Here is a 13,138-nt window from a genome sequence, read left to right on the forward strand (position 1 = left end):
GAGAAATGCTCAGCAGATTGTACTGTAGTCCTTCAACATGTAGAACATTCTTAAAGGATACTTTGCCATTCGTGAGTGTTCCCTTGCCAACAATTTTTCCTCCATTTTCATCACTCCCAAATGCAACTGGTCCCTCATACTTCTTCACATAATCTATTAATGCAGACTTGTCACATGTCATGTGCCTTGAATGTAACATCCTAAAATTTATAATGTTGAATAAAGAAAGTTACGTTTAGTGATTTCCGCGTTATTAATTAATTAATATCGAGTAAAGAACGGATCATGGATTTAGATTAATTGAGATGGGTTAAATGAGAATGGGCTTTAGGTCCATGGGCTTTAAGGGATATAAATATCCCCTAAACCAACCTAAAACCCTAAACCCTCATTTCATTTCCATCATAATCTCTACACACTCCAAAACACACACACACCACACACCGCCATATACGGCCGGCGGCCGAGGGAGAGAAACGAGCAAGATCCGAGAGAGAGTAAACGATTAGTTGTGATTAAACAAGTTAAACGAGATCCAAACGAGCACAAAAGGTATGTTCTTGACCTTTAAAGTTTATGTTTTATTGAATGTCCTTAAGCTTAAAGATCCAAGCTTTATAGTATATACGGGATATATATACGAACGAAATGGTTAGGGAACGTTAGTGGGTGATGTCGAACCATAACAAGGGTATTAAAATCGCCAAAATGCTTGATAAAAACCAAACCCGTGGCTGAACTGGGCAACTTCGCCTGCGAACTGGGCAACTTCGCCTGCTAACTGATAATTTCGCCTGCAAACTGGTAACTTCGCCTTCAAAGCTTAACTTCGCCTTCAAAGCTTAACTTCGCCTACGGCCAAGTTCGCCTAGCTGGTAACTTCGCCTAAAGCTAAGTTCGCCTAAGGTTTAACTTCGCCTAAAGCTAAGTTCGCATAAGGTTTAACTTCGCCTAAAGCTAAGTTCGCCTAAGGTTTAACTTCGCCTAAAGCTAAGTTCGCCTATGGTTTAACTTCGCCTAAAGCTAAGTTCGCCTAAGGTTTAACTTCGCCTAAAGCTAAGTTCGCCTAAGGTTTAACTTCGCCTAAAGCTAAGTTCGCCTAAGGTTTAACTTCGCCTAAAGCTAAGTTCGCATAAGGTTTAACTTCGCCTAAAGCTAAGTTCGCCTAAGGTTTAACTTCGCCTAAAGTCAAGTTCGATTAGAAAATAAATTAAAAACCTAATGGAAAATGTGTTAAGACAGCTCGACCCCAGCCAGGGGCTCTGCCCCTTGGACCCTGCTAGGGGCTGCCGCCCCTAGACCCCGCTGCCAGGGGCGCTGCCCCGGACCCCCGTTCGTTGTGGGTTGTATAAAGATAGAAATACAACATGAGTAGTAGTAGTTAATTGATACATGTAAATATTATACAGTTAGCCGTGCACAGCTCAAGAAGGGAATAACGATTAACGGAGAGCGTAACATGATTCAGGTGAGTTTCTAGCCCCATTCCTTGTTATGTTTTCGGGGCTGTGTGCATACTCGATGTGTTGTTAATACATTTATCCTAAGTGATAAGTGTATGCCATATGTGATATATGTGATGGATATGAATGATTGCTTGTCGGTACGTGAACGGTCTTCGGATATTGCGCGTACTATCAGGTTAAAAATAAAGGTACGAATATTATATATCGAAGATGTATGAACATTACAAATGAATACTTGTCGGGGCGTGAACGATCTTCGGATATTGCACGTATCGACAAGAGGTTTGGTTGTTAAATGAATGATGTAAAGAACGCCTAGAGTGTTCTTATGCTATAATATAATTATTGTATATGTGAAGTATGTGTATACAGGTACACGAATGGTATGTGAGTTCCACGTTCGACATAGTAAGTTAGGATGGCAAATCCCTCTAGCTTTTGTCGGACATAGACTCGGCTGGTGATGGCGTAGTTAAGGACTGCGGGCCTTATACGTAAAGTAGATGATAGATGTAAACGTAGATAGGGACGGTGGGCCTTATACGTGTTACAGATAATAGACGACAACGTAGTTAAGGACTGCGGACCTTATACGTATTATAGATAGGCATCAGCATAGGAAAGGACTGTGGACCTTATACGCGCTGTATTTGTATTGTGGTAGCATAGGGGAGGACTGCGGACCTTGTACGTGCTATGGTTTAGGTTGCAACATAGGGAAGGACTGTGGACCTTGTACGTGTTGTGGATGTAGGATGGCATAGGAAAGGACTGTGGACCTTATACGTGCTGTATTTGTATTGTGGTAGCATAGGGGAGGACTGCGGACCTCGTACGTGCTATGGTTTAGGTTGCAACATAGGGAAGGACTGTGGACCTTGTACGTGTTGTGGATGTAGGATGGTATAGGGAAGGACTGCGGACCTTGCACGTACCATAAATGGTGAACATAGGTAAGGACTGCGGACCTTTTACGTGTTCACGACCTTGAGTACAGGTATAGACGGCGGACTATGAACGTACTCTCGGTAGACTGAGGTTAGTGATTGTAGATATGTATGTATGTATGGTAGTAAGTATGTATGTAGAACAGAAGGGTAACTAGTTAGGTATGGATATGTATCTTCGGATATGTATGTATGTGTATGTATTGTATGGCGTCCGATTAACTAGAACTCACTCAGCGTAGCTGACTTTTAGTATGCACGCAGGTGAGTAGAATGAGACAACTAGCTTGAGCGGGCACATGGTAAGCGAATAGGAGACTGGCATTTGAAGACTCAAGATGTTTTAATGTAATTGACGTTTATTTTGAAAGACAAGAATGTTTAATTAAGGCAAGTTTTGGATTGTTGTAACGTTTCATGAAAGTTTTTATATTCCCCGAAAGTTTTAATGAACTCTGATTTGTAAGAACTGTGTTTATGAGTAAATCCGACGCTAAAGTAGGGCTACCGGTAATGGGGCCTTACATTGAACATCCACTGTCCATATACCATAAATCATTTTTGCTCATAGACTGATCCTGCACACACACAAAAGAAATCAGTTTGATTCTGAGTTACAAACTCCATCAGTTTGTAATTCAGAGAAAGTGGAGGATGTATCAGAAGTTGGAATTTGAAATGGTGGTGGATCTTCATACACAACTTCACACTCATCATCAGTGTCTAATTCTGATCCAATGTGCACTGCAGACACTGTAAAGCTTCCATCAACTTCCTCCATCACCTTATCCTTACCACCTTCTACTTCCTTCTTTACTTTCCACTGAAATCCTCTTGGTTCATATCCTTGTTTTAACATAAACTTCTCATCACCATTAAGAACACCTGATCTCTTCTTAGCCTTTTCTTCATTTGGAGATCTTCTGTTCTTGTCTGTTGTTTTCAGGATTCTATCATCTTCTTTAAGCTTCAAATTTGCTTTGAGTATTTTGTCCAACACAGACTGATAGTTCTTCTCTTCAGATGGATTTTTTTATTCCCTTCAAGTATCTCTCATACATTTCTTTGTAGCTTTTCATATCATAGCCACTAACCACATCTGGAATTTCAAAACTATTCTCAAGAATCCAGCAAGAGTCAGTGTGATGCCCATATGCATCACGTTTTGTGCAGAACACTTTAGCAAAGTTTCCCAAATCCTCAAGAAGTTTCTTGTCCTTGATCTTGTCACTTGGTTTAGGAAAATCAAACCCTAAAGATGTTTTTGAGTACAAAGTGTTGGAAAAGTCCATCTTGATTGGCTTGCTGAGATCAATTGGTTGGGAACATTTTTCTTTAACAAAAACAATCTTCTTCAGCTTAGATGGCAATTGTGAAGAACTTTCCTCTTGTTCTTTTGAACATCTTCTTCTTGGAGCATAGTCCACATCACCCACATCAAATAATTCATGATTAGAGAAAACTGGGTAGATAGGTGCACGACTTTGATCATAAGAGAATTTGCTTTGTGTTTCTGTTATCTTCTTGATGGCTGGTGGTGATCTAGCACATATATCAAATGGAACATGCTCTCTTCTCTTTTTCTCATGATGCTCTCTCACCTTTGATGTCATAGGTGGCAGATGAGGAATTGTGTCACCTTTCTTCTTCTTTGCTCCTTTCTTCTTCTTCTTCCTCTTTGATGACTGAGAGCTTCCACAGCTACAATTGCTTTCTTCACTGGAGTATTCACTCCACTTCTTTTTCTCTCCTTGAATCTGTTCATCCACCACAGTTTCTTGCTTGTCAGCCTTTTTCATTACAAATTCTCCATTCTGATCTACCATCACATCATCATATTGCTTGATAAATTCTGGCTTATCATCAAACACATTTTTGAACTGTTTGAGATACTCATTTCTGCTCTCTTTATCAACTTTCAATGGGTAACTATCACAGAACGGGGGTGGAACCTTCTTGTACTTCTCTTCTTCAGTCATCTTTTCAACATGCCCAACAATGTTTCCAGTAGAGACTAGGTTTTTTAAAAACTCAATTTCAATCAACAAATCAGCATTCTTGAGTTTCTCTTCAGCAAACATCTTCTTCAGTCCTTCTATCTCAATTCTCATTCTGGATTGAGCTTGATATGCTACCATGCAATCATCCTCCAAACCTTTGATTTGACTTTCATATGTAGCCTCACTTTCAGTATACACATTTAGAAAGACATCCTTCCTACCACATTCAGTTTTCCATTTTCCAACCTCCTGATTTAATTCTTCAATTTTAGCAAGAAGATCAGAAATAGAAGTATCAGAATGTACCTGAGTGTTTTAAGATTCAGCCTTCTCATTAATTTTGGCCATGAATGCAACATTTGCTCTTTCCATCTCAGCAGCATGATTACTCCAGTCAAACTCTCCATCCTGAGCCACCCTTGCAACGGCCACATTCCCTTGATCTCTTTGCTGGTTCACACCATTTTGAGATGGTCTGCTTTGATTTGTATGAACCTGCATTTGATTAGTTCTCCGAGGTTGAAATGTTTGTTGCTGGGTTCTATTCTGATTTTGATAGGGATTTTGATTGGGCATTTGAGTCCTTTGCTGCTGAAAGTTCTGATTCTGATTCTGATAGAACTGACTTTGATTGAGTTGATTTCCAAACTGTCTTGGCATGTTGCACTCTCTTGCAAAGTGTCCAGGTTGTTAACAGTTATAACAGATGGCCTTGGATTTGTCAAATCCAATTCTTTCATTTGGTCAATTGAAACTACTTCTGCCAGTTCTGTTATACAACCTTTTACTTCTTACTGCCAACATGGCCGCTTGCCATTTGATGTCCATATCTTCTAAATCATCAGCATCAATTTGTTCTAAGTCTTCTTGCACGATGCTTGTGTTTATCAGATTCTTGGCCATAAAAGGCATGATAAGACTCAGTGAACATTGAGAACAAGGCCTGATAGTCTGTTCCTTGAGTCTGGTTGTGATATGCAAAATTTGATTGCCCATTTCCAGTAGATGGATGGTCATCTTCAATCAGTTGCACATTGAATCTTGACTGATTGTTACATGAGGAGTGTGCATCTGATGGTTCCTCAACAATAGGCTGTTGATTCTTGACAGAGAGGTTGCCCATGGGTGCCACAAGTGCATTGTTCATTTGGAAGCTTGGCTTGTCCTCTCGAATCATGTGATTCTCTAACATTTCATGTTCAGCAGCCTTGAGGAAGGTAATCACATCATCTAGTTTGAAGGTAGGAAAACTTGTCTTTTCCTTTATGAACTTGCTTGCAGTATACCATTCCCCAGATAGAGATGATAAAAGCTTCTTGTTAAGCTCAAAGTCGGAAATCTGCAAATCAGTGGTCCTTATTTCATTTACAATGGTCATGAACATTTGTAACACTGACTTTAGACTTTCTCCTTCCTTAAACTTGAACTTGTCCAACTGCTGCTTCAGTCGATCTTTCTTTATGTCTCTTAACTCAGTATTACCTTCAAACATTTCAATCACTGCATCATACATATCCTTAGCATTCTTATGATGATTTACAGTGGTTAGAATCTCCCATGAAAGTCCCAACTTCAGCATGGACAGTGCTTTGTCATCCCTCTTTTTCATTCTTAGATCTACCGCAGCACTGTTATTTGGAGCGGCTGAAAGAGTGTAATTCCCTTCAGTAATAGCCATCCAAAGTTCTGGATCGTTGTAGTTCACAGCAGCCTCAAACAACACCTTCCACTTTATGAAGTTCTCTTGTCCAAGTAATCTTGGAATCTTGTTGGTTGAAACTTCTTGATCTTTCATTTTATCAGATCTGATGTTATCAATAGCAATGCACAGTTAATCTTCACTTTTCCTCACAAACCTTCAGTCCCGTGGTCTTCAGTGAGCTTACTCAAGCTCTGATACCACTTGTCAGGACCGTCTTTCGGGTGCAACCTTAGCAAAGGTTTGACAAGAACACACCGACTTAATTACTCAAAGACCGATTGAGTATCCCAGCGGAATCAGGATATTCAATGATTGAGAATGAAAGCTTATGGAGAATTATCAAACACAAAACAATAAATGATAATCGGTAAAGACTATTTCAACGACAAAGATTCACTATATTAAATGATACGTCAATGATACAGTGAATGGAATGTCTAGGGTTTTGTGTGACGGCGGCTTTTGATATTCGTTTGCAAAGATTGTCAGTATGCGTGCCAAAAAAAACCGTCTCCTAGTCATACCCTAGGATGTCTATATATAGACCCTAACATTCCATGTATACGTCCTAGACATTACATAATGAAAGATAAATCTAATACAAGTGTTTCAGACCTCGAGCAAGCTTCCTAAACAAGGTGTGCTCGGAGAGTGTCTTCGAGCATACTTTACTTAGAATATATTCTCTTTCGGAGAATACATATTCTCTTCGAGTAAGCTTCATTCCTCTTGACTTGTTCAGACTTTGCTCGAATAAGTCCATCAAGCAAGCTCATTCTTCTTGATGTCTTCAGCTTTTCTTATTCAGCAATCTTTATTATGCTCGGATGTAAATCTTGCTCGGTAACTGAACTGTGCTCGAAGTCTTTGCTTTGATTCACGTGACATCCTCTTATTGCATCCATGCTCGTCCCCATGTGCTCGATCATCCTGTGCTCGTAACACTTGGCTGGAACTTGTATGATCAAGCTGTTTGCTCGATTGGCAATCCATGCTCGATAGAAAATACCCTTGCTCGTTGAAGTGTAGCTTGCTCGAAGCCTTCCACTTATCAGAATCAACCATTTAAGATTCAGAACCTTGCTCGAAGTAGTAAAAACCATGCTCGATCGTCTGGGCTTGCTCATATTCCATACTTAGCCGTTTCTGAGGAGGTTGAGAAGATTCCAATCTTCCTTATTAAGAAATCCGACCCAACGGTTTGTTTTATAATTTTTTTAATATTTTTTAGAGGGTTTTTTTAGTGGTCCAAAATGGTTCTCAGAGTTCTTAATTTGCCAATGGTTCTCTTAATACACACACACACTAGAATATAACCCGTGTAATACACGGGTGGTTAAAAAAGTGCAATCAAAAGGTTAAATTTAATAATACAAGTAATAGCATGTCTTGTCGTCTCTAAAAATATGTTTAATACAACAAATTTTTATCTTATGGATTCATAATAACATAACTTATGGAAGAATGATTTTGTTTAGTAGTACAAATAAGTAAATTAAAATTAAATAGCTTATTAGGTGTAAATTATAATTTTGAAAATTGTTGAGATAGAATCCTATGTGGATAACTTAATTAAAGATCACGTAAGGCCACGTGGAAAGTGTGTTGATTTAATATAATAGTTAGATTAATTGTTGAACAACAATAATTAGTTAGCTTGCTACTATTATGAATTTGACTAGTTTGACGTACAATAATTTTATTATTAGTTTATAATGAAAAGAAAATATTAAAGTTAAGAATTCAACGGTCATTTCTATAGGAGGATTTGTATTTATAAATCTAGAAAGAAAACATAAAACCGTTTTTGCAAATTGGAAAGATCGATGGATGTCTAACAACAAATAAATAATAATCTCACCAGAAAATAAACAAGCGATTGAGAGAGTGGTTGCTTACGGTTGCGGAGAGGCGTAAATCCATCACTCATCACATTCACATCCATTCTCTATTGTCTGTTTTTCACGTTCCTTTATTCCCTCCCTTTTTTTTTCAGAACAATTTAATTAAACACACAGGAGAGTCACAATAATCCAACATATATATACGTTCAAGTTACACGCGGAGGAGATCGGATGGTTATCCGGTGAAATTTCAGGTTTGTCATTCCTTTTGTCAACAGTTTTCTATTAATATTATTTGAATTTGAATTCGGTTTAACATTATGTTATTCCGTTTCTGATCATGTGTAGTTTTTATTTTGATTGTTGATATTGTTATATAATTTCTTTGTTGATATCTTTTTGGTTGTTGTAATTCAATTTCATCCATGCATGGTTAATGCGATTTAAGATTTAACGATATATCTACCAAACCAAACGGCATTTGGCCCAATGGTATCTCGTGACGTAATAGGTGATCCCTCCCTTGGTTAGGTGGATTTAGGAGTAGAATATTAGTTGTTAAAAACAAAGACGATTCAATAAAGTCTAATTTGATTAACGGAAAGCCTTTCAATTTCGCATTTGCAGAAACAATAATTTTCCGGAATAAAAATGTCGAAATCTAAGGTACAATCAAGCTCACACGGCAACCTATCCTTGCCTCATAAAAACCTCTTCATCACACCACCACCAAGGAGTTCATTAAGCACACAAGAACTCGACAACGACATCATCGATTTAGATCAAGCCAGCCCGCTGGCTGCAGACACGTATGAGCAGTTGTATCGCGATGCTTTCGATTTGCAAAGTGTAGACGGATCAAGCACGTCTATACAGGATATAAAAATAGAGACTGAGCTGCGCGTGCTTGCATTAGGAGACCACGCAAAAGGAGATAATAAAACCACGAAAAGGAATGTTATCAAGATTGACACCATGGAAGCTCCATCCTGTAGTACTCCAAAAACCAGTACTCCAAAAGCCGCCACTCCGAAGAAATTAAACCAAACTTTAAGTGTCAAAAGTGTAAGTTCTCCAAGATCGCCCCAACTCCCAAAACCAAGAACGAAAAGCAGATCATTCCAAGACAATAATATACCTCTTGGGAGCCCGAGAATATCGAGTGCTAGAGTAATTGAAAAGAGTCCGTTACAAGGATCGAATGGGAAGGAAGATCCGGCTTACTTAGGGCCTTACTTGTTAAAGCAAACTCAAGAACTGATATCGTCAGGGGAAACCCCGAAGAAGTGTCTTGAATTGGGGATAAGGGCGATGAGAGCGTTTGAAACGGGTCGGTTTCAGAAGCCGAATTTGGAGTATGTCATGTGTTTGCATATTGTAGCAGCTTTGTATTGTAGTTTAGGGCAGTATGGTGAAGCGATTCCGGTTCTAGAACGTTCTGCTGAGATACCGAGTATGGGTGAAGGGCATAAGAACTCATTAGCTAAATTTGCAGGGTGTATGCAGTTAGGCGATACGCACGCGATGCTTGGATACATTGAGAATTCGATATTATGTTATACAGCGGGTTTGGGGATTCAAAGGCAGGTTTTGGGTGTGACCGATCCTCGGTTTGGGGAAACGTGTAGGTACGTAGCGGAAGCTCATATTCAAGCATTGGAGTTTGATGAAGCCAAGAAGTTATGTCAAATGGCTCTTGACATACACAAAGCAAACGGGTCAACTGCTTCTGTTGAAGAAGCAGCCGACCGAAGACTTATGGGGCTTGTGTGTGATGCCAAGGGCGAATATGAGGCTGCACTTGAACATTATGTGTTAGCCAGCATCACCATGTCTGCAGCGGGCCAAGACTCTGATGTTGCAGCCATTGATGTATGCATAGGTGATGCGTATTTGTCTCTGGCCCGTTATGATGAAGCAGTTTTCGCTTATCAAAAGGCGTTAAACGTGTTCAAGGCTACAAAAGGAGACAATCATCCATCAGTTGCTTCGGTTGTCGTTCGTTTGGCTGAGCTGTATAACAAAATGGGGAAGTTTCGCGAGTCGAAATCTTACTGTGGTAACGCGCTGCGAATATATGAAAAGCCAATGCAAGGAAGCCCGAATGATGAAATCGGCAACGGGTTCATTGAAGTTGCTGCTATCTATGAATCCATGAATGAAATCAGCCCAGCAATAAACTTATTAAAAAAGGCGTTAAGGGTTTTTGGGAAAGTTCAAGGGCAACTGAGCACGATTGCAGGCGTCGAGGCTCAAGTGGGAGTTTTGTATTACATGATGAGGAATTATTCGGACTCGTATGATTATTTTAAGGTTGCTGTTTCAAAACTAAGAGTGGTTGCAGAGAAGAAGTCGGCTTTATTTGGTAATGTTTTGAATCAAATGGGATTAGCTTGTGTTCAGATAGATTTGTTAGATGAGGCTGCTGATCTTTTTGAAGAAGCAAAGGGTGTTTTGGAGGTTGAATATGGGCCTCATCATCCAGATACACTTGGGGTTTACAGTAATCTTGCTGGCACATATGATGCAATGGGCAGGTAATTAATAGTGATAAATATTTCAAAATAGTTATTGTGGTTTTGTTGTTTGTGTTGTCAGTATAATAAAGATGAACGTTTTGGGACTTGCAGGTGGGATGATGCAATAGAGATACTAGAATATGTTGTGGGGATGAGAGAAGAGAAGTTAGGAACAGCAAGTTCTGATGTGGATGATGAGAAGAGAAGACTGGCCCAGTTATTGAAAGACGCGGGCAGGGATCGAAGCAAGAAAGATTTGTCGCTTGAGTTCCTGCTTGATGGTTGATTAATAATCTCGTCGCTCTCTCTCTCCCTCTCTCTCTATTTAGATAGCAATCCATATATGCATACATATGTATGTAGGTGTATGTACATTCATCCAAACGTATGCCTGGTTCTGTAAGTACATCCTTCGGGTTGTTTATGCGATGTACAGTAAGAGGAGCCTCGCTTTTTTTCTTGCATTTTCAGAACTTGTTCACATGTGTGTGTTTGTGATGTGTAAGCCTGAAAAAACAGGTGGGTCGGGTAACGGGTCAAACTGATGTGGTTGACTGGTAGCAGAAATTTATATATCATGGAATAAAAGGGTGGATTCCTTAGTTGACTCACATTATGTCAAGAAAAGAAAGTTGTTTGATTGAAATCTTGATACTAAGGCAGCATTACAAAATACTAGAACTTGCATATGCTGCAAATAGGTAAGTTGGCCATGAAAAGTTTGTAATGAGTTTATTGCTTTTCGTTGTTTCTAAAAGAGTAATAAGCAATTTTAAAAGGCTTGTGATGAGGTTATTAGCACTCTTAAATTTTTATTAATTGTCTTTTAAATAGTAATAAGCAGTTTTAACTTTTAAAGTATAGAAATTGCTATGTGGACAAAGAATCCAATGAGTAGATGTGATTGTGCACAGTTAACAGAGACGGCCCAACCATTTTAGGAGCCTAAAGTAAGGAAAATTTTGGGGTCTTTTCAATATTTTATTGGTATAAACTTACTCATCTGTTTGGGTTTGGGACCAACAATAATAAGCTTTTTATAGCTACCAACTTCCTGTTATATATTGAGCGGTTTTGCAATTTTTGTAAAAAAAGTTGAACATGGCTCGTATCTAATATGAATTCAATGTGTACACATACAACTAAAATGAAAAAATGAGAAGCAAAAGAGGAACACATAAATTACCTTATGATGGGTAAGAAAGATATGTGAAAAAAATAAGAAAGATAAAAAAGCCATATGAGATAATCAAACTTACGTTGCAAAAATCCAACGAGGATGTAAGTTTGGAACAAACGTTATCAATAACTGGGTCAGTGCAAGTATTTGCTTTGAGACCCACCCAAAGCCTTTACTTTATCCGATATTATTGTTGGGCCGACCCTCATAGGAAAAAATAATATTTATTAATAGGAAAAAAGTTAAAATAAACAATGAGACCAAAATTAGAAGAGTGGGAATGATTTGTGAGAATGAAAAATTGCCTCAAAAAATGATAAAAAAAAAATACATAACTCAAAATATAAATAAAAAATTAAAAAAAAAAAACTAAAATGTTTCCCCCGTCATTTCCGCTCCATAAAAACGACGAAAAGACAAAATGACGACAAAAAATACACAATGACGAAAATAAACAACAAACACAATGATAAATAAAAAAAAGACATAATAGATCGCAAAATATAGCACAATGCAGAACAAAATATAACACAAAGTTAAGTAATATTGCACAATATCAACTATCAAAGAAAAAAAAATCAATTGCGAAAATAAACACAAAACACAAAGATAAATAAAAAGACACATTGATCTTTTTTCCTCATCATTATTTTTATTATTTTTTTTATTTTTTTTAAACGAGGAAGATGGAAACATTTTTGTGTTTTTACTTTTTTTTGTTTTTTATGAAATTATGAGTTATTATAATTAATTTTTGTATTTTTTTTAATGGGTTTTTTTTTCTACAAATAATTCTTATCCTTCTCATTTTTGTTCTATTTTTAACTTAACCCTTATTAATATACACTTTATTTACAAATAGAAAAAGGAAATCATATTCCCTTCAGAAAAAAAATATATACCATGCTATACAAGTTGTAACTACATGTGTCTTTTTAAAACATGGCTTAGTATATATATTGCTATTGGATAAAGATTATTAGTTTTAATGAGAAAAAGTAGATGAAATGAAGTACTTAGTTGATGGAGGATTACTTTTTAAAAGTTTGATGACAATTTATAAACTTATAAAAGAAATCATATACTATAGTAAAATGTGTGGATTTTGTGAGTCTTTGGCTATGTGTAATTGTTATTTGAAAGGGGTTTGATCACACTGTCATATAAACTTGTAGAGAGTCATTTTCATCACATAAAACTCACTTGGGTATGTGTGACAACCACTTGACAAAAGAGTTTGGCCACTCTTATTGTGTAAATATTATTTTTTAACTTACTTTAATTATTTTCTTTTCAATGATAATTAATCAAATTTAAGACTTATGAGTTAATCTAATTAAAGAGAAATTTACAATTCAAATAAAAAACAAATTAAACACATAATAATAGTTTTGAAATTTCTATATCATTGAATATTAAAACCGAACCTTATAAACGAGACAACACCCATGCGTGTTCAACTCTCTGGTCTGGTAATAAA

General features: G+C 37.5%; 1 protein-coding gene across 2 annotated transcripts; it reads left to right on the top strand.

Annotated features, from left to right (window-relative positions):
* The first annotated feature begins 8,610 nt into the window (after positions 1-8,610).
* On the top strand, positions 8,611-10,764 carry LOC143565586 (protein KINESIN LIGHT CHAIN-RELATED 2-like). Of its 2 annotated transcripts, XM_077052520.1 has the most exons (3): positions 8,611-8,825; positions 8,970-10,496; positions 10,590-10,764. In XM_077052520.1, exons 1-3 carry the CDS (start codon positions 8,611-8,613, stop codon positions 10,762-10,764), a joined length of 1,917 nt encoding a protein of 638 aa, XP_076908635.1. The 2 variants fall into 2 exon arrangements, with proteins under 2 accessions (XP_076908635.1, XP_076908634.1); XM_077052519.1 differs by having other exon boundaries at positions 8,611-10,496.
* The last annotated feature ends 2,374 nt before the right edge of the window (positions 10,765-13,138 follow it).

This window comes from Bidens hawaiensis, unplaced genomic scaffold (genome assembly GCF_021521415.1).
Source record: "Bidens hawaiensis isolate Kalapana, Puna unplaced genomic scaffold, B.hawaiensis_p1.1 tig00022487_1, whole genome shotgun sequence".
NCBI lineage: Eukaryota > Viridiplantae > Streptophyta > Magnoliopsida > Asterales > Asteraceae > Bidens > Bidens hawaiensis.